This window comes from Babylonia areolata, chromosome 13 (assembly GCF_041734735.1).
Source record: "Babylonia areolata isolate BAREFJ2019XMU chromosome 13, ASM4173473v1, whole genome shotgun sequence".
NCBI lineage: Eukaryota > Metazoa > Mollusca > Gastropoda > Neogastropoda > Buccinidae > Babylonia > Babylonia areolata.
The window spans coordinates 25,944,414-25,971,571 of record NC_134888.1 but is presented as its reverse complement, the minus strand read 5'-3'; the positions used below and the strand labels follow the sequence as shown (position 1 = coordinate 25,971,571).

Here is a 27,158-nt window from a genome sequence, read left to right as displayed (position 1 = left end):
AAAAAAAAAAAATAAAAAAAAGAGACAGATACACAGTGCATTGTGACTTCTCCAAGTGATAATATGGATGTGGGGCCAGGCCCCCTCGGTCTCTACCCCTCTCCTCTTCACCCCCCTCACATGGTCGCTTCATCCACTTCTCACCAGACCGCGTTAGCTGTGTGCCAAGAAAATCGCTCACACTGTGTCCTGCTAATAATTCGGTCACCTTCAGTCATCTGCTACAGCTGTACAGTCAGCATCACTCACTGACAGTCATATCTTGGCCAGTCTATTCATTGCTCCTTTATTTTCTATTAAACCATCCTATAATAGTTCATTACTGTCTTCTCCTTCGAATTTATGCTTCAATTCTTTCTGAGCATCAGCTAAAGGAAGCAATCTTGGTTGATTTGGGGCAACAGGATCACATGTCTTGAGCATGGAGTCCGACATTTTGTTGAGCGAGCAAGGAGAGGAGCCAAGCAAACATTGCGGCAGTAACCCAAACAAAACGTTCAAATAAAAGACTGCCTTATGATGTAGATGGGGTTTCTAGCTATGAACAGAATCTAGAAAGATTCCCCAAGCTAAAGCTACCAGTATTTTTGTCAACGAACTCAATGCAAACCAGGGAAAAGTCAGAATATTTTGATGACGAGCTGTCTCGTCATTGTGGCAGCGAAGTGTACATGCTTGCGCTGACGAGTTATCTCGTCATATAGGCAGCCTTGGGGTTAAGGGGTCTTCCCCCCCTTACCTCCTCCAGGGGCATCAGCTAATGCAGCCCCCTAACCCCCACCCCATCCCCCGTGCTCCCTACCTGGTTCAGTACAGTTCACTAGAATCTCATCTCTGTGTGTGTGTGTGTGTGTGCAGGTTCACAGGGATGGCCTGCAGACCAGCAAAGAACTGAGGGAGAAAATGCAGACTGTCACCACATCGCTGACACAGGCTGCCGACTTCCTGGACCAGGACATGAGACAGTCCCTCTGCCTCCAGAAGTTTATGGTCTCTTCCAAAGTGGGCTAGACACATCACACATCTTCCATCTTGACATTCACCCTCGCAAAAACACAGGACGGTTCAGTGGCTTGTGGCTGTGATGTTGTTAAAACTGACCAACTTTCAGTTTCACAAGGAGGCGTCACCGCGTTCAGACAAATTCTGTTGCACCACATCTGCTAGGTGGATGCCTGGCCTGTAGCATAATAGATTCCTTGTACATAATTTTGCAGGATAACAACTCTTTGTAGCTGTGGGTTCTTTTTCAGTGCGCCAAGTGTTTGCTGCACACGGGATCTTGATTTGTCATCTCATCCAAATGACTAGACGTCTAGTTTAATTTTCCATTCAAAATTAGGAGAAAAGAGACACCGGGATTCAAACCAAGACCCTCATGGACACTGTATTGGCAGATAATCATCTTAACCATTCTGCCACCTTCCTACAACTGATCAGAGCCAAACTACTTGGTTAATGACTTGGATACTTTCTGCTTCTGTTCATGACAAGACTTGTATACACTGTCATGTTTATGTTCATACATACAGTATGTTTTTGAAAACAATGATAGAAAGAAGGGAGTGAGTGGCTAAATGAGTGAGCAAATGCATGAGTGGAAAGAAGTGTGTGTGGATGTTGGTGGCATGAAATTGAACGTGGAGTTTTCATGGAAGCTTATTCCCTGGTCAAATACCAAGATACCTTATACCAGTTGTAGGAGGAGTGTGATGGGTGAAGAAAATGATTGGTGGAACAGGAAACAGGAAAGGTTATACCTGACCATACCATACAGTTAATGGTGAATGTTTTTGAACTGTTTGTTGATGCTCTTTGTGTATGAATAAAGATTATGACTGCCTATGATAAGCATGTTTTGCTTGTGTTTGTGAACCATGTGAAAATTAAAAACGTGTCCAGCTGAGTTGGGTTTTTTTTCTCTTCAGGTAAATTTTATTTTGGCTGATAAATCTGTGGCTTTATATTCTAGATTGGTTTAATACCTTTACATAATTATGTGAAAATGTACCATAGAAAAAAAATCTTTCATTTAGTTTTGGGTAAATGGTATGAACCATTTCACTTCCAATTTATAACATGCATACTCACATTTATTCACAATTTAATGATTCAACTCAAGTCAGTGTTTATTGTTCTATTTCCACCAAATTAGAAATATACAGATTTTTTTTCTGGCAACATGCACACACACTCTTAATGGGTCACCTCATTCTCTTACAAGATACAATTCAGCAAGTACAGTTAAATGTACATGAAGAACCAATCTGTGATGACTTTTCAATACGATCCAGATTCCAGGGCAGGATCTTTTTCCCATGGTTCTAGGCCTGAACTCTCATCTTTCACCTGAGTTTGAATAATTATTAGCTCACTCGGGATGACAAGTTTTCTCCCTTGCTTTTCCCCACAGACGGCCCATTTGTAAGGGTTTGGAAAAAAAATTACAAAAAATATAAAATACTGTGTAAGAAAATGAAACTTTCAGAACTGGTTTATTACATGTTGAGCTATTACATATATATATAAAATAAAAAAAATCAAATTTCTCATCTTCTTTTTACAGTTATACCATATGTAGAAAATACTGCCAATTTTTCACCCCGAATCACCATATCAATGCTCGCTTTCTGCATTAAATTCACTTTCTTCTTCGTCATCATCCACCTCTTCAATGTCCGACCCTTCAGTTTGTAGCATTTCAAGTACTTCGGCAACACTAAAACGTTGCCGTCACTGCCTTGTTCGCTTCACAACATTCTGAGAAGAGCCCGCTTTGCTACCAGGCTGGCACGCGAGCAGACGACCGGTCAGTGACTTTGTCAGCGTGTGTGCGAGACGGGCCACACATCCCAGGCTGACCAATCATACTGTTCGATTGTGGAGTGACCCAGAATAGCGCACTCTGCTTGCCTAATCACAAAATCACGTGTACAGCGCATGATGGAATTTTACTTTTGGAGAATGCTATTCCATTCCTTCGTCCGAATACGTTTTGTGTAGGAATGCGGGAGCATTCCTTCGTCCGGAGAGAGTTAGCTGTCAACCTCCCCAGGATCTATAACAATTCCAGACAAAAAAAAAAAAGAAAGAAAAAAAGTTTTTCTACGCCGCTGATTTGTGCAAAGGCCAATGCAAAACCTACTCACTATGTAAGTATGTTCTCCATAAGAGCAATCTACTTGGTTTTTGTCTTGTAAGAAACCTTAGCAATGCACAAAACTTTAAAAAAAAATTTTTTTTTATCTTGCAGTCAATGCAGACCACTTTTTGAAACATTTTTCTTCTTGAAAGCAAGCAAACAAATACTGTTCAAATCTGTCTTTTTTTCGTTCTTCTGAACATTCTCTCAAACAAAAAAACGATGTCACACCCCCTCAAAATGCACACTGCCTCCAGGTTCTTTATCTTTCTTTCCATGTTTTCTTCGGATAAATGACTCCTCCAACTTTCCATCTGTTCAGAGCAACAGATCGTCACTGAACATTGTGGCCATCATGAACAATCTGTGAAAATGTAAGCCACAGAAAACAATTTCTACAACAACAAAAAACCCTTACAGTTTCACTATCAGCAGAGATGATTATTATTCTTGTTGCTTATAATCCAACTGACTGCACAGGGCCATACCAGGACTTTCAAACCAGACAAATGCTCGACCGTGTCAACACCAAACTCACATTTACAAAAAAACACAAACTCACAAAACACAGTTCATGACACAGTATCCCAACCATTTAGCTCATTATGGCAAATAAGACTAGGCCATGCTGGGGATGCCAGCCATTCTGCTTAATTTATCATCTCCAGATTAGAAAAAAAGGAAAGAAAAAAACCCCAATACTTCAAAGCCAAACAAAAAATGCATAAAAAAAGGCCACATATGCAAATAACACTGCAGAATGGCAGCCCATCCCAGTGTTTACATCTCACTACCTAATTGCCAGAGCAAAACAGCACAGATAGTACATCATAGACTGCGGAAAAAGAGAAAAAAAATGTCGAGGCTTGCTTGAAAAAAGAAAGGGAAATGGACTCGGAAGGCAGAAAAAGGAGACAGAGAAGACAGAAAAAAGGCAGAAACAAAGAGAGTGACAGAAAAGAGGAAATTTCTAGCACAGAATTTCCAGAAGGCAGGTATGCTGTTTATTCTGAAAGACCCCTGGCATCCCCACGAGGTGAATCAGCGAAGATACCCAAATGGTTACCCAAACAAAATAGTACTGAAATGAAAACAGTAAAAGGTGTGAGAAAATGAGTCCGACACAAGTGGTAACATAGATGAGATGTCAGAGCTGGAACATGGCCTCAGTGAGGAATGCTTTCCCACAAAGGTAGGTTGGGCTGGGTTGCTTGAGCAATCTGAGCAGCTCTAGATTGCTTTGCATGAAAAACATTCCAACGTTTACGCTAATTCCACAGACTTAGGAAAATTGGCTGGGATGTTTGAGCAATCTGAGCAGCTCTAAGCTTGCTTAGCGTGAAAAACGTTCAAACGTTTATGCTAATTCCACAGACTTAGGAAAATTGGCTGGACTGCTTGAGTAATCTGAGCAGTTCTAGCTTGCATAGTGTTACAAATATTCCAACAATGACAGGTATTCCATAGACATAAAAGGAAAATTCTCAATGGTGAGCAAACGTTAACAGATGTGCAGACCTGCTAGTGCCTGAGCCCCCTTCATGTATACGTATATGCATACAGATGAAATACGCATGTTAAGATCCTGTAATCCATGTAAGTGGTTTGTGGAAATAAGAGCACAGCTGGCATGCATCCCCCCCCTTCCTGAAAACAGAGCATGACTGCCTGTGTGGAGGGTGTAAAAACGGTCACACACGTAAAAGCCCACTAAAGTATATGAGTTCGAGTGAACATGGGAGTCGCAGTCTGCTACTGAAGAAGAAGACTGATTATGCAACCCATCCAATCCCTGGTTTGACCCTAACCAGCATGAAAGACGCCATGCTTTCAGACACTCACTGGAACCTCTCGCTTCCTAGGAGCCTGAAGAGTCTGGAGATCAGACTGAAGACTCATGACAATCATCAGTGTGTACATTCTGCAGGTGAAGTTTTTTGTTGTTGTTGTTGTGTTTTTTTGCCATACACACTGATAATGTTCTTCCACCACCACACACTGGTGGAGTGGAGCTGTCAGGAGATAGCAGCTAACCACTCTTGCATACGGATCTCGCATGTCACAGATCACAAAACAAACAGTGATCTGTCACAAGATCATAAAATAAAAAGTGGTAATCCGTAGATAAACAGAATAATTAAAGATCTTTACAAAATAAACCGTAGTAATCTGCCATAAGTTCATGGAATTATTTATATAAGTAGTAATCTGTAAACAAACAGAATAATTAACCTCTTGACTGCATTGTTGATGTACAGCGTACATCATGAATTGTCTCTCACCGATGCTGAATTGACGTGCTACTTACGTCATTATACGACGTTCTCAGTTTATGGCCTCGCACTGCAGAAAACACAGTCTGCTAACCATTAAATTAGCTCCCCTGAGAGCTCTTTCTCTCCTGAGTACCATAAGCTAAAAATATTCAGCTCACTATCATATTTATGGCGAAAGTTTTGCAAGTTTGTACGAAGCTCAAGTTGTGTGTGCAAAGCCATGGCTGCACACAGACAAACCCCAACACCTGAACAAGTATTGGAAGAAATATTTCAAGATGCAAATAGCAGAGATGACGATTTTGGACCGAATGAGATAGAACTGCGTGAAGATGATGCCGGTGACCACGATTTTGACATGAAGGGGAATGGAAGGGGTGTTGCACTTCTAAACTGAAGAAGCAGCTAAGCTGATTCAAGATGCAAGTGGGTGTTCATGAGGTTTCCAGTTTATCATATATTTCTCTTTGTTGTAACAATGAATATATCTGCATTGTGTGTGTTTTGAATGTGTTAGACATTGTAAGTAGCTTCGTCAGTCACTGATCAGTGTGTGTGTGAGAGAGACAAGTTACTGTGTATTGTGTGTGACTGACACTATGCGAGGAGGCGTGGCTGGCTGGCTGGCTGGCAGATTGTTGACGTCAGCGTGTGTTGGCTACCCTTTCTGTATTCGTTCTCAAGAGTGTATTGGTTTGTGTGTGTGTGTGTGTGTGTGTGTGTGAGGTGGGGGGATGGGGAGGAGGAGATGATGTTTACAAAACTGAAATCAGAGAATGATATACATATTTGTATGCCAAAATTACTCTGTAAATGCAACACTTGTAGAAAAGTGTGTGTGTGGTGTTGTCATTTTGTTTAGTATGAGAAAGAGAATGAAGGGGGTGTGGCATACCATGAACCATTTTCAGTGTGTGTGAGGGGGCTGGGGAGGGGGGTAGGTGTGTGTGTGTGTGTGTATTTCACCTTCTGAAAACAATCAGAAATAAAATGGTACAATTTCATAGACTTTATATATGTAAAAATAACAACAACAAAAAAACAACAAAAACTTTGTCTTTCATGCAATGTGTTTCAGGTATGCAGCATGGTGATGATCATGATGTTCATCCTGGACCATCTGGAGTTGACAACTTGCCACAAACCTGCAGCTGAAGTCCAGCAGCAGCAAGACCAAAGAGCAGCAAACAAGCCTCCAGCAGTTCTGGATTACAACAAAAACATGGGTGCCATGGACAATCATAACCAACAGCTGCAGCCCTATGATGCCACAAGCGAAACCCTGAAGTGGTACAAAAAGCTGTGTGCGTTTTTTACAAATTGCCATGCTGAATGCACACATCCTCTACAAAAAGGGAGGCAGCAGCAGTACATTTCTGGATTTCCAGAAGGATGTAATCAGTGCCATGATTTTTGGTGACCAAGACCCAGACACTGCTGAAGATGACCATGCTGTTTGTCTTGTGTGGACAACAATTCACTGATGTCATCCCACCTACCCCACAGAAGGCTACAAAGAAGGTGCAGAGTCTGCTGGAAGAAAAGGCAAATAAAGTTTGTGAGGTTCTACTGCCCAGACTGCTCCAGCAAACCAGCACTGTGTCTTGAAGACTGTTCCACAAGTACGACACACAGCGTTTTTCCTGGCAATAGATGCTGGGTAAGTACACTGTTGCACAACCTTGGACAGTGTGTGTGGCTGATAAAAAAAAAGTCACAAGAAAGACTGGGTCACAGCCTAGTTGATGTTGTAGCACCTACATGGTGGAATGACAGTCCTAATTTTTTTTATGACAGTATTTTTTTTATGGCATTTTATGGAATTTTTGTGTCAGAATGACTCATTATTCTAACCTGCAAGTGTTAAAAACAAAATATTGGTTCATTTTCCTTTCATTTGATACATACTTTTATGCCCTTATCTTCAGTACTTTTTGAAATATAAACAAATCAAGATCATTGACGTGTTTTTCTTGTTTTTCTGAAAAAAAAATCAGCACAGGCTAAAGCAAAACGTACCAGCAGTGAAGGGGTTAAGGATCTTTACAAAACAAACAGTAGTAATCTGTCATAAGACCATGAAGTAAAAAGTAGTAATCTGTAGATAAACGGAATAATTACAGATCACAATCTATTCAAAATGCCTCCAAAAATGATTTAAATATTGATGACTTGCATTCCACTGTATTCATATAGACCAAAATATATCTTGCACAAACACACACACTCAGGATGAACTGTTATGAACTACCATGTCAATTCCAGTCAGGAAGGTTCTCTCTAAAAAAAAAAAAAAAAAAAAAGACACATGGCATAGTACGGGAAAATAGCACAGAAACATTTTCCAGTCATTTCTCATCTTTTCCCACCCTTTCTTTTCTCTCACACACACTGACTTCCACTCAGTCCCTCTCTGAAGTACACGTTAAAAACATTTTATGTACATGGTGACTATGAACAGGACACATGGAGACATGGAGAGATCACTTGCTGGGTTTGCCTCTTATCTCATGCCACCAGCGCATTACACGTTCCCGCTGTCCCCAGATGATCTTGTGGCCGTAACTCACATACCATCTGCAAAATCATTTGTGCAAACGTGTACATAGGCATACGTGAGGGAATTACATTTTCTTTATGTGGAAAAACAAACAAACAAACAAACAAGATGCACACACACACACACACACACACACAAAACATGCATCCTTGCATAAGTAATCAAGAATACCAGTGTAAACTGGCTGTTGGTCTCCCACAATAAACTCCTCCAAAAGAGAGAACCAGCATACAACTCACAACCACTAAACAGTAGTAGTTGCTCTTCATCTCAGCAAACATCAGCCAGCCAGCCTACCTTGTTTCACCATGTCAAACAAGACCAAACGATTCCAGTTAGTTCAAAATAAGTAGATCCCGAGTTTTCAATGTCTGTTCCCTAATATTCTCAAAGCCTGATTAAGAGCATTGAGTTACGCTGCTGGTCAGGCATCTGCTAAGCAGATGTGGTGTAGCATGTATTATGGATTTTGTCCAAACACAGTGAGAAACTGAACTGAAACTGAACTTCCTGAATAGGAGGGGCAGAATAAAAATCCCTTTCCTTGAAGGACTTAAATCCAGGATCTTCTGCTTCCTGGGTGGGCTCTCTGTTTACCTTACCATGATTGTTCCACAAATGCACAGTAACCCTCAGGTTACCAGACAAACTATGTGGTTATAGGGAAATATTGCCTCCCTTGTTTGGTTGCATATTTGCTGCTCTTGTGAAAACATCGTCAAATATAATCATTCCATACAACGTCAGAACTGTTTTTCATTAAATGCTAGATACTCTACGTTGATTACTAGGAGCAAGCTATTTTAAAATAAAACAACAGAAACAAATTTTAGTCTTGATTACTGAAGTGAAGAAAATAAGAATATTTATTTGGTTTGGATCTACAGACATGGCAAGAGATGACACTAGCATTCCAAACAAGAGATGATGCTTACATTCCACACAAGATGAGGCATAAGATAACGCTCACATTTCCAACAAGACGAGGCAAGAGTGAACACATTCCCAAAAGATAAGGCAAGAGATGGTTGTCACATTCCAAACAAAACAAGACATGAGACGGCATTCATATTCTGAACATGGTAAGAGTAAACGCTACCATTCCAAACAAGACATGATAAGAGATGACACTCACATTCCAAATACGATAAGAGATAACACTCACATTCCAATCAAGACAAGAGATAACGCTCACATTCCAAACAAGACAACAGAAAACACTTACATTCTAAAAAAGACAAAGGGATAACACTCACATTCCAAACAAGACAAAAGGATAACACTCACATTCCAAACAAGACAAAGGGATAACACTCACATTCCAAACAAGACAAGAGGTGACACTTACATTCCAAACAAGACAAAGGGATAACACTTACATTACAAACAAGACAAAGAGATAACACTCACATTCCAAACAAGACAAAGGGATAACACTTACATTACAAACAAGACAAAGGGATAACACTCACATTCCACATTCCAAACAAGACAAAGGGATAACACTCACATTCCAAACAAGACAAAAGGATAACACTCACATTCCAAACAAGACAAAAGATGACACATTCCAAACAAGACAAAGGGATAACACTTACATTACAAACAAGACAAAGGGATAATACTCACATTCCACATTCCAAACAAGACAAAGGGATAACACTCACATTCCAAACAAGGCAAAGGGATAACACTCACATTCCAAACAAGACAAAGGGATAACACTTACATTCCAAACAAGACAAAGAGATAACACTTACATTCCAAACATGACAAGAGATGACACTCACATTCTGAACAAGACAAGAGATGACACTCACATTCCGAACAAAACAACAGATGACACTCACATTCCGAACAAGACAATACAATCACATTCCGAACAAAACAAGATAAGAGATAACACTCACAGTCCAAACATGACCAGATACAAGATGACACATTCTGAACAAGTGAATGCAATAGACGACACTCACATTCCGAACAGAATACCTCCTAGATGAGCAGCGTGGTCAAACATTCTCCAGCCCATGACCAGCCCCACCGTGTCCAGGAGAACTATCACCTTCAATGCCTGAGCACAGCACACACACACACACACACACACTTCTTCAACATGGGATCAACTGAAGCTCCACATGTACTGTTCACATGCAACCGGTCAAAGAGTTTGTCAAGTAATGCACAACTTACCAAAGGGTTTGCATGATAATGATGATGATAATGATAATAACAACAATAATGAAGGGCTCTTCTATAGTTGACAAACCTTGTTTCACTGCATAAAAGACAATACAAAAGAGTTACATTGTCAAACACAAGGAACAACAATCAAATATCACATAAACATAACTTTGTTTTACTTTTTGCTGCCCCATCGGCATTACTCATGTGTCACTCATTCTGAGTCCCCAGCCCATACACAGCCACACTTTTGTTCATCCATCAGTACCAGTGCCAGCAAAACATTGGGAATTATCAATGTTTTTAGGTCACTAGGAGGCCACACATCAGAGGAGACCCGGCAATGCTGATGAGTCACTTATTTGGTGTTCAGTAGTGCCTGTTCTGACTCAACATACACAGGGCACCACCTACATAGGACCCCTACTGACAACAATATTCATGTCGTCAATGAGCCAGACTGAGCGAGCCCCCCCCCCCCCCTTCCCCCCCAGGCCCCCTTCCATAGTGGAAATTGCCACCAAGTCCTAATAACAGTCACCCATGAATTTGCTGACAATGAAGACTTTGACAGGACTCATCTCATGGATGGAGATTGATGATGTCACCAGGTCATATTGAGAACAAGGCATGAAAGGCCATAGAATCTGGGACAATTTGTTTCCATACTGATGATGAATAAGGATGATAATGATTACCATGTTGCTTCAGAGGTCCATTTTAGGGTTGGGACTACGTAAAAAGGCTGTACTCTACTCTGCCTGTTATTATATCCTGGTGTTAACCAGGTCTGAGATCCAAGCTTTAATCAGGGTCGAGAGATACACAAACAAAACTTGCCAAACATCAGAGATTTCTTTACATTCAATGATTTTGCTCAAAGTGCTTTACAATTACATGTTGTTCCAGCTGAAAAAATCATCCATTGAAACATGCAGGTTGGCCAAATAAGCAAATGATATGCTGAATAATGACAAGACATTGCATCAAAAGTACCTACTAAACTCAATGTCCATAGCAAACACACAAAAACCAATGCCAACAACAATGAAACCAGTCGTATACACCACAACGCCCAAACAATGCAAAACCCAACTGCAACACCAGCACCAAAATCAGCCCCATTCTTCCTCTCTCACAGCACACACTAAAATCAACAAAGCGTCACCATCCTCACTTACACTGCCGGCAGAGAAGGAGTGAGGGAACAGCTCGCCCACAAAAGCAATACTGAGGCGAGCGTCAGGGTGCGCCACACACACCGCCCCCAGCAGACACATGATGGCACCAGACTGAAACCAAACAACGATGCAGATACAAGTTGGAACACACCAAAAACGTGGGCTTCCTTCCACAAAGGAAGAAGTGTGAATCACACTCTGGAAGAATTAAAGTCTGTGCCCTATAGATAGACGGGTAGATAGACGGGTAGATAGACAGACAGACAGATGGATAGATAAACAGACATAGATAAATTCACTGCTGCCAGTTGTCTTTGCACCAGTCGCCTCCACATACACTGGTATCAGTTACAACACAACAGAAGTAGAATCCAATGGCAAAAATGTCTTCAATAACCAGTTGAATTCCAGAGTCTTTCTGATTACAATGCAGCATCATGCCAGCCTTGTCACTGAAGGATGACATGACTTTCTCATAATTAGTTCAGCACCCTTAAAACGCAACATGTTTCTTCTTATGCATTTGGTTATTTTGTTATTACATTTGCAGCTGGTGCCCTTCCGAGCCAAACCTTTTCTTTCGCTTCAAAAGACTCTTTTCCTTGCAATGTACCAGCCAGTCAATACATACAATTACATGTCATTCGTGAACAACATGTCATACATGATTATACTTCAATTACACATCAAGTGGTAGAATGGTTAAGACACCCTTGTGCCAATACAGTGTCCAGGGGCTGGGTTCCATCCCTGCTCTCACCCTTTGTCCAAAGTTTGACTGGAAAAATCAAACTGACTGTCTGGTCATTCGGATGAGACGATAAACCAAGGTTCCATGTGTTGCACACACTTGGCACACCGAAAAGGATTCCACTGCAAAAAAAGGGTTTCTGCAGCAGAAATCCAATCTGATAGGTAGTCAAATGTATATGCATACACTAAGGGCCCGACCAAGCACCTTGGGTTATGCTGTTGCTTTGCTGCTTTGGCATCTGCCTAGCAGATGTGGTGTAGCATATACGGATTTGCCCGAACGCAGTGATGCTTCCTTGAGAAACAAACTGAAACATCAGTCTCAATGTTGTACAATGACACTAATCACCACCATCTTTATGGAATGGATAAAAACAACGGTCAACTCCCCATCCCCACCCCCAACAACAGGAACACCAAAACCAACAAGCCAAAAACAATGACAGCAAAGGACTGACATCTGAAGTTATTACAAGTGGATTTTATGATTAGAAACAAATAAGCTGATGAAACAGAGCATACTCACAGCACCAAGTGAAGGAGCAGCAGGAAGACCTTTGTGACGAAGTACTTTGTTGGCAAGACTGGCCAGTGCCGACAAGCTCGCTGGGGGATTACAAGAAAGAAAGAGAAATTTAGAGTTAAAAAAAGGCAAATTTTTGTGTGTAATGAAAAGTGAATGATCAGTCCAATGGACAGCAGGAAGTAGGTTTAGAGCTCTGTGCAATTCCCATGATCTGTAATGATGGAAAGGAACATGACTGAATGAATTCAAATACAAACACATACACACACACACACACACAATAGCATGCGCACATGAATGCTCCGAACACACACACACACACCCCAATATACAAAACTGTGCACACAAACAAACATATACTCATGCAGCTTACAAACACTGATCAATAATTCTAATCATCTTGTTATGCGTGCCTTTCAATTTTATAATGCCAGCCCCCTCTCTTTTTCTATTTAACTGTTATCTTTCTCCATTCCCAGTTAACATCACAACCCACCTCCTACATCCCTCCTTATCTATCAGTCCAGAGGAGAGCAGCCCAGTTTGTGACCAACAGGTACCACAACACATCCAACGTGTTTAACATCATTGACAGACTCCAGTGGCCCTTCCTCCAGCACCGCAGAAAGGTCACTATGCTAGCTATGCTGCATAAAATCCTCAACAATGAGGCAATTGTGAATAGAAGCAAGCTGGTCCCTGCCCCTGCCAGACTGAAAAGAGGACACATACAGCAGCTGAGCCGCATCCAGTGAAGGACCCAATACAGAGGATCCTCCTTTCTGCCTAGAACCATCGCAGACTGGAATGCGCTGCCCAAAATAGCAATGGCAGCCGACACCCTTGACACCTTTAAGTCAAGAGTGCCCCAAGAAGACTGAAAACCGCAAAAGTAGTAGTTAGATAGAGTAGGTAGGATTAGGCATCCCCCTCCCAAATACTGCCCTCCCTCCCCCGCCACTCTTTAGAACATTTTGATTTTTTGATTTTTTGGGGGGGCCCAACCCTCCCTTCTGGAGGACTGGGATCAGCTAGCCCCTGAGTGGGTGAACAGAGAAAAGTAAAGTCTGCTGATAAAACCCACAAAGAGTAGGTGTAATGTTAACATTTTTTCCCCCTCATCTGTCAAGTTCTTTATCTTTTCAAAACAACAGCATCTCTGTCTCCATTCAACCCTCTAGTTGTGGCAGAGTAATCAACAAGACGATTGTGGCTGTCAACTGGATGATGATGATCTCCCCCATTATTTCACTCCATCCCATTCCCAAGACATTGTTGACACAGGAATTCAAGAAAGATAACTCCTACATCCTTTCCGATTCAAATGCAGCATTCAAGACACCGTTCAATACATGTGCAGCTAAGTCTTTGTGTTTCTTCATTTTCATTTGTATGCTTCATTGTTTTGCCTGCAGAAGCCTGTTCTCCGATCACCCTGGGGAGTTTACAGTCTCCACAGACTTACATACATGCTGATGCTTAAAAGAACAACAACAAAAAAACCCAATCAAAACATAACCCCCCGAGCCCCTCCCCCAGAAAACCCCACCTGTTTTTCCTCCAAATTACATGTAGACTCATCTGAAAATACTGTAGACGTTAGTTCCCTTTCTCTGCAGTTTATACATATGTCCTAGACTGATGCAAACCACAACACACACGCAGCCGACAATAAATTATTGTATATCAATATGTACAAATAAAAACATACAACAAATAAATCTATATAAATCAGTAAAATACACACACACACAAACTACACACACACACAAACACACACAACATATATTATGCCAATAAATTAACATAAAAATGTATGTAATCTACTGAAAACAAGAAGAAGATCCAAACACCACTGACCTGCACTGAGGTAGACGGCCAGCCACTGCTCCCTGCCAAACAGACTGAGGGAGACAGAGGCGAAGGACCACAGCACATACATGTTGGCCGCAATGTGCCACAGGTTGAAGTGACTGAACGCTGACAGCACCATCGACACTGTGGGGTTACCTGCAGATCAAGGTCAAGGTCAGGGTCACAGGGTTAAGACCCTGGTGCACCATAAACAAGTACATCACTCATTGCTCCTAACCACATTAAGGGCATGTGACTTCAAAGCTAAGGATCTTAATTACTGTGCATTTCACAATTTGTAGGTTTTGTGCATAAATTAATGGGGGGAAGTTTCTACAAACCCTATCAAGGGCATGTGATTTCAAAAGCTAAGCTACGCAAAGCTAAGGATCTTTCTTGCTGTGCACCAATTCCTGGCGTATATTTGTAGGTCTTGTGTATAAATTAGTGGAAGTCCCTCTTGGCCGAGAGAGTTGGAATGTAACTTGGGCAACACATTATCCACTATAATCAAATTCTAGCCCAGACAGGGACAGCAGCTGTCTTTTCTGCTGTTCTGATGGTCATTGTTGGACACAACTATCATACATACATATCAGATATGTAATGGGGACAAGTGTTTCTTAACCCCATCAAGGACATGTGACTTCAAAGCTAAGGATCTTCCTCACTGTGCATGTGGTTGCTAGATTTGTAGATAGTGTGTATAAATTGAAGGGGACCACTACATGTTATTAGACTGAAAGAGTGTGCCTTTGTCTTGGTGAACAGTGAAATTATGGAAATTGTTTAATAATTCATATTACCTGCAGAAAGATGCACAGCAACACAGTTACTAGCATAAGGTATATTCACTAAACTATGAAGATACATGTGTAGTCACCAACAGCATACTACAGGGGTGAACATCTAGATGACCAGCAGGTATTATATGTTGCTGATATCATAAAGAAACACACACCCTGATTTTAAACTCTGTCTGTGTATTTCTCTCTCTTTCATGAACACACACATACACACTGAAAAATGAATAAAGAATTCTTAAAAGATAAAATAAAATAACGACCCCTCCTGTGTGAACAATACATAGCACTAACCTGGAACACAAGAAAAGTAACGAAGAAGAAATGGTTGTAGAGAAGGTGCCTTCCAGGCAAAGAAAACCAGGAAGTTGAGGCCAATGATCCCAGCCACCATCTTCTGTCCGTCTGACAAGTTGTTCCACATTGCGTTCATCTGAACGCCAAGACAAAACGCCGTCATAGGTTCAATGCAGCAAAGAATGAAAACCTTACCAGTCACATACATTCATATGAAAAGTCATAGGTTAAATGCAGCAACGAATGAAAACATCACCAGTCACATCAAAATCATGCTTCATTTGATAAGGAGGAAGATTGGCAGAATGATGAAGATGCTTATCTGCCAATACAGTGCCCACAGAGGTCTGGGTTCGATTCCCACTCTTACGATTGCTCCCTAGTTTGACTGAACATCTAGTCATTCAGATGAGACGATAAACTGAGTTCCAGTATTCACCACACATTTGGTGGACAGAAAAAGAACCCATGGCAACCTAAGTGCTATCCTCTGGCAACATTCTGTGGAAGAAATCCACTCTGATAGGTACACAGATATATATGCATGGATTCGAGGCCTTACTAAGCGCACTGGGTTATGCTGCTGTCTAGCTTTTGCCAAGATGTGGTGTTACAAATATGGATTTGTTTTAATGCAGTGACACCTCCTTGAGAAACTGAAACTGCTTTATTGAATGGGGGGGATAGCATAACTCAAGTCTTTACACAATGGACACAATTTCAGTGACAGGAGGATGAGGTCTGTTTTGACTTGACTTTACTGATTTCTGATCTTGACGTTTCATAGGCTTCATATTCTAACCTTGATAAACCGTTGTGCCATTACCAGGCTTGATAAAGACTGAACACGAGACCTTGGCACTGTGATACCTACAAACCAACTTATTTTTGGCCTGTCACCTGACGTCTGTTGTCACCACAAAGAATGAGTGAATGTATAGTTGATCACGCGCTTAAAAACCTCCCCACCTGTACGCATGACATAGGGTAGGTAGGCCTAACTGTGAACAGTTTGTGTACCACCCCACTTCCAAGCATTCTCACTACACACATTTCAGAATCTATTTTTAACATCTGCTTTGACCTTGTTCTGATACCTTAATGAATATTCATTTCCAAGAACCAGTCAAACATCAGTTATTTCCGACTATTTCAACGCTGTTTCTTCTTTTCAATCAGTGTACCCATATTCAATCACGATGCTCAATTAATGTACCCATATCCAATCACCATGCTCAATCAGTGTACCCATATTCAATCACCACAGTCAATCAATTAACACATCTGATAAAACAAGATGTAAAAAAAGACTATTTTGCAAAACAGCTTTAAATTAAATTATGCCGTAATGTTGGTTTGTGTGAAAATGATTACCATAGTAAAACTGTGGGTATCACAGTTTTTGATCTTGATCATTAGAATACACAAGTGTACACACGCATACATACACACTCAAATATAAACACACTCCTTGACAGCGACAGAATAATGCTGTAAAGACACTGGAAACAAGATCTGTATAAACCAGTCAAAGGCTGTGTTGGAATGATCTGATTGGTAACTTGATTTAAGCACTTGATTTGTAACAACACATTCTGGAATCACATATCATTTGTTCATTAATGCTTATGCTTACTTACCTATCAATTTATTTACTTATTGTTGCCTAAAGCACAGCTAACTGTTGAGGTCAAAGTAGGACTGAAACTGAAAGAAAGAAAAAAAAAATCCTGATCAAAAGCTATAACCAAGAACATATGTCAACACAATCAGTGTTCCTCAGGCATAAAACATGCAACAAATGATAAATCATATTTTTAATTTCAGCATTACAGTATCTAGTTATAAATAAAAGGATTAGACTGTAATGAATATGCCAACTATTCTGATTCTGCCTACTTGAAAAAAAAAAAAAAAAAAAGAAACCCCAAAACGGACAAGTAAAATTTACAGCTCAACAACAAAACCAAACAAAAACAAAAAAAACAAACAAAAAACAAAACCACACACAAAAGGCACATGGGCAAATGCTACTGCAACATGGGGACCTAATGACCACACCAGTATGTTTCCCCTCTCCCTTTTCTGTATTCCTTGGTGAGATGTCACTTCAAAGAGTGATCTTTTATGTAGTTTTCCCCACCCATTCACACTCCATGCTCCAGTTTTCAGGGTGCAATGAACTTCAATTGTCTGTAACTTTGGTTGTAATACACATAGAAACATAATTTTTGTGGTGGGATGTTTGTTTTGACTTACAGTTTTAATCTAAGCTTGTTTAAATGTTGTTTTAACAGAATTTTTTTTTTTTAAAGGTTGCCGGTAGGTTATATAATTCATATACTATATCTGACTGTTTACATGCTAAAATCTTTTTCTTAATTATTACCAACCATGACCAAGACATCCAATGACAACATATATCAGTGAGCATAGAATAGGTTTGGCACTGAAAGGGTTCAGAGTAACTTGTCAAGTGAGGAACCTAAAATACCACAAGTGTTTTTGTACATGACCAAGACATCCAATGACAACATATATCAGTGAGCATAGAATAGGTTTGGCACTGAAAGGGTTCAGAGTAACTTGTCAAGAGAGGAACCTAACATACCACAAGTGTTTTTGTACATGACCAAGACAACCAATGACATCACACATCACTGAGCATAGAATAGGTTTGACACTGAAATGGTTCAGAGTAATTTGTCAAGAGAGGAACCTAAAATACCACAAGTGTTTTTGTACATGTGCTCTGAAGCCAATTTCCTTCTGATAGGTGGGTTCAAAAATTTTGCTGAACTGTCGGTCCAGACCCTTCATCACTTCTTGGGCACGATGCCTCAGGGACTCATACTGCCAGATCATGCAGCCAATGAAACTGGAACTGCATACCTGCAACAGCCAATCAGAAAACAGTGACCATCTGTCAGTGCTCTCTGCAAAGAGTTCAAGCTGCAAACATCAATTTCTGTGTGACAGAAAGGATTTTTTCTCTTTTTTCACTTTCTCTTTTATATCCACTATGCAATATTCACACATTCTGAGTGGAAAGAGCACATATGCGTACACAATCAGTATCACAAAACTAATACACACTGTATGAATCCAATTGTACACAAATTAAAAAAGCAAGAGATGGGAAGAGACGCCTTCAGTGGTTCACCTCTGATTTCAACTTAATAAAAGATGGACATAACTAGACAGGTAGAAAAAAAAAAAAAAAGAACTGAAACATAGAAGTGAACGAACTGCAAGACAGTTGTTGCTGTGTGAAAAATTCTTGTTTGGGAAGTAGTCTGCATTTTCAAAGAAATCTTAAATGAAATATCTATAAGAATGTAAGGTTTAGGTTTGCAATCACTCATTGTTCATTCATGCATACAAATTTGAAATGACACATCCGTATGATATATGGCAGCAAGGCAGTCTATGACTGGCTCATTTGACAATGATTTTTCAGGAAGTCAGTCATGCCAAAAAGGTCTTTCCTGTTTATCATATTCTCTTCCAAACCTAACACTGGCGACTGCATTTTCAAACTCCAACAATTTACTTGTTTCTGCTGTTACTCCCAAGTCTGATGTCAAGTAGATGAACACAAAATGAACAAAAGTAAAAACTTGCACCATGCCAGAAAACAAACTACTAAGTTTACACAAAGCCATAACAGCTTGCATGTTGTTAAACTGCAATGTGAAGTGCCAGTTCACTTGTTAATTCTCAGCCAGTCTCCTTGGCTGTCAAAGTCTCTGGTACACCAGACACTTTTACTTTAAAAACATCATCATTCACAAAATGGACTACGCCATTCAAGAAGCTGCCTAAGTTTTAAAAAAAAGAAAAAGAAAAAAAAAAAAAAAAGGTAATATGACTGTACGAACAGCTGCAACTTTCTCCATTCTGCAAATCAATCACGTAAATCTGAGATTTTTTTTTTTTTTCACTTTCACATTTAGTATAATATGCATGCTATATTGTGGACTTTTCAACTGAAACTGAGATCACATGAGCATAATTTTATGTGTAAGACCATCATTTAAGCAGCCATGCAGTCATACTTCACTGCCCAGAGAACTGGTATGTTTGTGTTTCCACAACCAAACTTCCATTGAAACAAATAATATGTTCTTTAACAGGTGATTGATCTGCTGCCTGTATATACACACAAAGGCAATGGATTAGCAAAGGCACAAGCAGGTCTGCACAATATGCTGACATGGGACTTTATCTAATAGCAAATAATACATTACAACTGTGAAGATTAGGATTTCAATAAATGCTTCTTAAGTGAGCCTGCAAAAGAGGCACAAATAATATATCTGAAAACTAATTGTGGTAACTATCTCCATTCACAAGGTACACAACTTCAAGTCAATGCTGCTTATGCCACCGATTCAGCAAGCACACAGGTAAATAAAAGGTACACTGGAACCAACCTAGACACTTCCTCAAAAAAGGAAGTGCTGGGCTTGTCCTTTCACCAATCACTTCACATGTGCACGAAACAGCTATGACAGAAGAAATATCCAAACACACATTAACTTTTATTCAAGACTGGCACAGCCTCTATGATCCTGATTAAGCCACACAAAATACATGGATAATACAGAACAAACACATGACTACCTCTGTGGGTTTTTTTTATTTGAAATCAATAATGAGGCCAGGAGAACCATAAAGTTTACACAGATAATTGTTTTTGTTTTTTTTGTATCACAACTCATGCCACCTGAAGAAAAGAATACATGAGCAAGCAGAAAAGGTAGCACTTACAAAAACTGTGAAGGCAAATGGTCGCAGCAGCCCCTGCCGATCACTCCAAAAGCTGGATCTGGTGACAGGCTCACCTCTCCTCTGTGACCGAAAAGTCCTCCACAGCACTGTTCTGGTGTCTGTAAAAGCATTCTGCCAGCCCCTTTGTCTACCAAGACTATGATACAGTCTAGCGTTTGGACAGCTTCTCAACAGTGGAAGTGTCACTAGGGATTGGGTTCCAGCTCGTCTCAGCAATCCATTCTTCACGTTTGCTTGTAAACTATGCCTGATCAGATCACATGACCTGAAACATGAAAGAAACCAGTTAGTGTGTGTGTGTGTGTGTGTGTGTGTGTGTGAGAGAGAGAGAGAGAGAGAGAGAGAGAGAGAGAGAGAGAGAGAGAGAGAGAGAGAGAGAGAGAGAGAGAGCCTCAAACCAATCTGTCAACTTGCTGAACTTCCTACCAAATGTAGGCATGGCAGCTTCGTAGACAGCTTCCCTGAAACACTAACATCTTTCACAGATGTTAACACCAGGTGGTCCCAGAAGAGATTCCTCCTGCTCATATGCAAATTTCTCCACTTTAGCTTTCTCCTTGTTAGTGTGTTTTGCTGATGCCATTGCAGGTCTGCCATTCTTTCTTATGCTACACTTTCTTTGCGCACAAGTTCACCTTGCTGCACACACACCATGGAAGTGGTCAGTGTCACAATCAGTACTCTGGTTACTGTGGGTGAGTGTGACTCTAGTTCACCTTGCTGCACACACACCATGGAAGTGGTCAGTGTCACAATCAGTGCTCTGGTTACTGTGGGTGAGTGTGGCTCTGGGTAGGCTGGAACACCTGGCAAGAATCTTGTCGAGCTGGTACCTGTGGTTGAATCAAGAGTGTCTCCAGGAGATTGTATTTAGGTTTAGTGTTGAAAAACGTGTTGCTGATGCAGAGACCATGACAAGAGAGCTCTTGTAGGTGCTACCCATTCTCGTTCATCCTCCCAGTGCCAAACTGAGCCAACAAATAGGCTGGCGCTCCAAGTCACCTAGAATGAACACTTTACAGTGGCTTTCTTTCACTGTTTCAGGGTTTCTTCTGAGAACAGTGCAATGGGGAGCATAAAATTTGTGCATAGCTTTTGTTGGGTGCATAAGCATGGACCAGGCTGACTAGATCGACCCACTAACATGAATCACTTGATTGCCTCTATAGGTGGCGCATTATAATACATACATTTGTAATGATTTGTTGTTAAGGGACCTTGGTGAGGTAGCACCTCACAGTCACAGCCTCAGTTTCTAAAGGAGGCCTCACTACGTTCTGACTAATCCAGATATGCTTCATCATATCTGCTAAACAGATGCCTGACGAGTAGCATAACCCAATGCACTTAGTCAGGTCTAGAGTAAACATTCCTTTAAAAATAAAAGACAGATGAACACTTAAATTAATAATAATAATAATAATAGATTTTTAAAAAATAGTAATAAAGAGAAAAATATATAAATGAATACAGAACAGAAATATAAATCAATCAATCGACGGGCGCAATAGCCGAGTGGTTTAAGCATTGGACTTTCAATCACGGTACACATCGGGTATCAAGTCAGAAAACTTGTACATATGTACCCCACTCCCTGACGAACAAGTTAAAATTGCATCATAATCGACAAGCCTGAATGCAAATTGTATTAAATATTATCCCGGTTCAGAAATATCTCGTCTTTATTAAAACAGCGATGAAGACTAGCTTTTATTATTGTGTGTGTGTGTGTGTGTGTGTGTGTGTGTGTGTGTGTGTGTTCTCAATGTGCAAAGATTCAGTCGTGGAAATATGCACGTTTCAGTCAGTTGCATAAAGTAGTTAACTTTCGAAGTCGAAAGTTCCGACAAAGTCATGCAATTTTGATAGCTTATTTCATAAGGATGACGCGGCAGCCTTAGTCTTCCTTGACAGAAAACAGAGACTAGAATTTAGGCACAAGCTAAAAATCACATTTCCATGATGTTATTATTACAAACCTGGAAACATGTTGTTGAAGTTGCCGGCAACAAAACCGATAGCAGACGTTCGCAGCCATGACTTTTCAGTGAATAAAAAAATGCTCTTTCCTGTATCCGAAAAGAAGAAATCGAGCAAAAAGTCTTGTATAGCTAGATGACATTTTTATACATAGTTAATTAACAGTCTGATATAATATATAGTATGTCATATTTATCTTTTGTGAATTCTGGCAAATAATTAATTTTTGTTATGGTCATGGATTTAACATTACCAGCCGAAAATGGCTGACACGTCGCAAACACGGCCTGTTAACCAGCGAGTCATTCGCGACAGATTGTCACTCTGGGAAGCAAAGACAAATCCAATTGCTCCATTGACACCTAAACAAAAAGATGCGTTGATTGAGCTGACTGCTATTGCTGCGGAGAGACCATTACCCCCAGAAGTAAGAATGTTATGCATTCAAAACGAAACAAAATAGTAAATTAATAATCGATCCTGAAGTACGGAGTACTTTTAGCACTTTATGAATAACCGACACTGATATTTTAATTGCAAACCAAAAGGAAGAAGCTGAAGCATCGACTAATGTACTGGGCTGAGCACTATCAAAACACTAAGACTAAAAAGTACATCTTGGCCTTGTAGTGATGCTTTCTTGAGGTTCCTCGATTGCCAAACCCACCAGTTATGTCTGAATGTAGTCCGAACTTCACGTGACAATCAAAAATTAAAAGCATAAAGACATAGGAAATTGTGGAGTTGTTTATTCATTCATTCTTGCACACCACTGCACACACAACACACACACACACACACACACACACAGTGACACACACACATACACACACTATCATCACCATGATCATAGATCTACATCATCACCATTGTCATCTCATTGCTGAATATTTCCATGATTTTATCACTTTAATATCAATATTGAAAATTACAGTTTTAAGCATTAAAAGTTTAAAACTGACCCCACCCCCTCCCCTCTCTATCTCTCTCTCTCTCTCACACACAGTGACACACACACACACACACACACACACACACACACACACACACACACATTTATCTCTCTTTCACTAACTTGCTGTGTCTCTCTGTCTCACAACCAATTACCAATAGTGCATGGAATGCTGCATTGGGACAGCATATGAAGAATACTGCATGCATCACGAAACACATCACCCTCTTACACATGCAGCTATACACTGTGTGTGGTGAGAGTGGTATTGTGTGTGGGGATTGTTTTTGTTTTGTTTTTTTCTGTGTTTGTTTGTGTGTGTGTATGTGTTTGAACATGCTTTGGTGTTTGGCTGGATGACTGTGTAGGTTATAGATGTTTGTTTTTCATTTTGTGTTTAAATGTATGTTTTACAGTGTCTTGTTATAATTTGTCATTCTTTGTCGGACCAACCTGCATATATATATATATATATATGCATTCAATGATTTAATGGATATTATCAGTTGTTTTTAAATCAGAAACGCTTACGGCAAAATGACTTGATTAGGCATTTTATACTTCTTGTTTGAATTATTATTATTTTTATCATTATTATCATTATTATTATTATTATTATTATTATATATTTTTTTATAAATATTATTATTTATGTGTTCTTTTATGCATGAATTGATAAACTCATACCTCATGTATGCTCCCATGTTTATGGTTCATTATTATTATCACACTAAACTTAAACAGCTAAAGGCATTTGATATTTTCAGATAAAAGTTAAATGAAAATAAAATGTAAATTACTCAGATTTATAGACAAAAACTATTTTTGTATAGTATATATGTTTGTATAGAGACATAATTTACACACACACACACACACACACACGCACACACATGCACACACACACACTCACTCACTCACTCACTCACTCACACTTAGTTATATTTAAAAAAAGGAAAAAAAAAGTTATCCTTATATACCTGAACAAACAGTACATCTAGTTAGTACTGACATTAATATTCACCACTCACAACAATAATTCAAAATAGAAATGAACTGGCCCACATCATGTCAGCAGAAAAAAGTAGGTTTATTGGATAAGAGTACAATTATTTTTTAACCAGCTGGAGTAAGAAGCCAACTGGGTAATAAGAGAGACAAGATGGTGGATGAATTGGGGTAGGGGTTGAGACAAAGACTTGAGTGAGAGAGAAGAGGGAATGTGATTGTGCATAAGCAAATAATAGAATTGAATTTCATGACATTTTAAAATGTAACAGGAATAGTAAAAAGTCAAAGTATATCATAAGAATTATATAAAGAGACAAACATTTGAATTCCCAAATGTATTATCAGTATTTTACACATAGAAAACAGCTGTAGTAAAGTAGTATACTGTATAAAGCATCAGCAACATCGGATTGCATTCTGTTGTGCTTGTAGTTTTAACTCTTGAAATGATTACTTTCAGGCAGCAATGCCCAGAGTTCATTGCAGTGTGAGTGAATTCACTTTGTAATATATTATATCGAAATAAACAGTTTACTTCCATTAGAAAATAGGGAAGTAAACTATCTAAACAGTGCCTGTTCTACCATAAGAATTAATGATAAAAGAGTAAAATGTATGTCTGTTACCATGTGTCATAAGGAACATTGGGGGGATAGCACATAAAAGGTACAAACATGAATCAGGAATACAAACATACATTTTATACAGCAGGATTTCAGATACATGTGCACATATGGTCATGGTGCATAACTTAGTGCTTGTGCATGCATGCACTTATTTTATTATCATGCATCCCCTCACCCCTACACACTTGCATACAAACATGCACACGTGAGCTTGTGTGTGTGCGCACACACACACTAAAAGATGTTCTGAGTTTATACTGTATGCTTCAAATTTTAATGACTGTGTGTGCAGTTGCCAGAAGATGACATGCCATTGCTTGCCATTCGTCCAGCAAAGCAGATCGCAGAAAGCGACGGGGAGGATGATGTTAACACTTTTATTCAGCAGTCATTACCTGGCGGACAGAAGATCGAAAATGCCCAACAGGTCAGTGCATGTTTGGTTGTGTGTTTGGAGTGTGTGTTTGTGTGTGCATACAAGTGTACATAATCACATGTCTTGTGTTTTGTGTAAATGTGTGTTTGTGTGTGTGTGTGTGTGAGTAGATGTGTACATGTATACAAGTAAACATAATCACATGTCTGTGTTTTGTGTAAACCATTTATAAAACAGTTACTTTTTGTGTGTCAGTGAATGTGTATCCATACAAAACATTTACGCATGTTGACATGCTTGTTTCACACATTGTTGTGATGTATCAACTATCATAATCATTTAACATCTCAGTTTTTATATGTGTAATGCATATATCAGACAATTATGATTATGAGTTTCTGTGTTTAGAAGTGAATATGTGTACATATTTGAAATCTTGGTTTGATTACTTGATAAAAAAAATCTTGAAGTTGAATATAAGTACTTTCAGGCCTGTTTGTTGTCAGAAATTGATTGCCTTTCCATCCTGGTTGCTGTTAGCCAAGCAAACAAAGAACATTGGACTGCCTTTCCATCCTGGTTGCTGTTAGCCAAGCAAAGAACATTGGACTGCCTTTCCATCTTGGTTGCTGTTAACCAAGCAAAGAACATTGGACTGCCTTTCCATATTAGTTGCTGTTAGCCAAGCAAACAAAGAACATTGGACTGCCTTTCCATCTTAGTTGCTGTTAGCCAAGCAAACAAAGAACATTGGATTGCCTTTCCATCTTGGTTGCTGTTAGCCAAACAAACAAAGATCATTGGATTGCCCTGAAATAAAAGAAAGAAGGCAGCTGTCCATGTGGCATTCAGATCATTAAGCTGCCTTCAAATGTTTTTTTCTCTCCTTTTTCTTTTTTTCAGAATGGGTTGTCAAGCTGAGTGAGAACATTAATTTACTTTAAAGTTTTCTCAGTTTCTTAGACTTTAGAGCCTTGACATTTGAGCTGTAGACGTATATCACTCCATGCAAAGATAAATTTATTCACATTTTTTCATTCATACATGTTAGTTGTTACTTTTAATTGCTGCATCTAAAGTTTGTGAGGTTTTCAGTGATAAATCAGTATTTCTCTCCTCAGCAAAATAGTAATATATAATCTTTAAAAGAAGGACATCTTATACATAGTGCTGATTTCGATATAGACTTTCCCTTTTGACAGTTTAAAATATAGAATCAGACACCACATCATATGCAGTATGCTGCACATCATTGTCAACAACTTTGTTTCAGTTCTTCTCCTGGTTTTCACAACTGGAAGATTCCATTGAGCATGGAGAAGAAGAGCAGTACAGGTGAAATTTAGCTTTCTGTGTGTAAATTTCTGTAAAACTAAAAGTTAATGTTACGTGTTATGTTTCTTGATGACGCATTATGGTGCATTGTTTATGTTCAAAGGTGAGAAATTCATGTTTCAATCAACAATCAATGCATACCTGTTATTGTATTAAGCAAATAGTTATGTAAGACCAAGGTGTCACAGCTCGTGGCATTCATTTGTGCGTGTGTTCGTATGTTCGTCTCACTTCCCCTCCTTTCCCTTTCCCCTCTCCCTTTCTCCCTCTTTCACTCTCCCCCTTTTGCTCCACAGTTTTCTTGTGTGCTCAGTTCAATGCTGAACTAATGCAAGTGAAATTCTTGTGATGTGTGACTGGCATGTTTTATTCCTTCTCATTTTGAACTCTTGAGATGAGTTCAGAAGTAACATCGTTTGGAAGGAAGGGTTTTGCTTTGCTTTTGGAGCCGAGCATTGGTTGGAGACGGGTCGCCAAACCAGCAAGCAAGCTGTTGGGTGCCCTCTTG

At 39.7% G+C, this 27,158-nt stretch overlaps 3 protein-coding genes across 3 annotated transcripts in view; 2 read left to right on the top strand and 1 right to left on the bottom strand.

Moving 5' to 3' along the window:
• Nucleotides 1–1,851, top strand: part of LOC143289177 (WD repeat-containing protein 36-like) — a 32,387-nt gene extending 30,536 nt beyond the window's left edge. Inside the window, exon 21 of the mRNA XM_076598103.1 lies at nt 859–1,851. Coding sequence (XP_076454218.1) covers nt 859–1,011 — 153 coding nt within the window. The 3' untranslated portion in view covers nt 1,012–1,851. The remainder of the gene's footprint in view (nt 1–858) is intronic.
• Nucleotides 1,852–6,267: 4,416 nt separating this feature from the next.
• On the bottom strand, nt 6,268–22,423 carry LOC143289178 (presenilin-associated rhomboid-like protein, mitochondrial). The gene is made up of 9 exons (XM_076598104.1): nt 22,350–22,423; nt 20,350–20,635; nt 18,322–18,468; nt 15,574–15,712; nt 14,483–14,632; nt 12,623–12,702; nt 11,344–11,454; nt 9,955–10,052; nt 6,268–7,995 (listed from the first exon to the last, which is right to left on the bottom strand). The coding sequence occupies exons 1-9, from the start codon at nt 22,406–22,408 to the stop codon at nt 7,902–7,904; spliced, it is 1,164 nt and encodes a 387-aa protein (XP_076454219.1). The 5' UTR covers nt 22,409–22,423; the 3' UTR covers nt 6,268–7,901.
• A 189-nt stretch (nt 22,424–22,612) lies between these two features.
• The window catches only part of LOC143289176 (conserved oligomeric Golgi complex subunit 3-like), a 53,349-nt gene continuing 48,803 nt past the window's right edge, over nt 22,613–27,158 (top strand). Inside the window, exons 1-3 of the mRNA XM_076598101.1 lie at nt 22,613–22,777; nt 25,232–25,366; nt 26,589–26,650. Coding sequence (XP_076454216.1) covers nt 22,613–22,777; nt 25,232–25,366; nt 26,589–26,650 — 362 coding nt within the window. The remainder of the gene's footprint in view (nt 22,778–25,231; nt 25,367–26,588; nt 26,651–27,158) is intronic.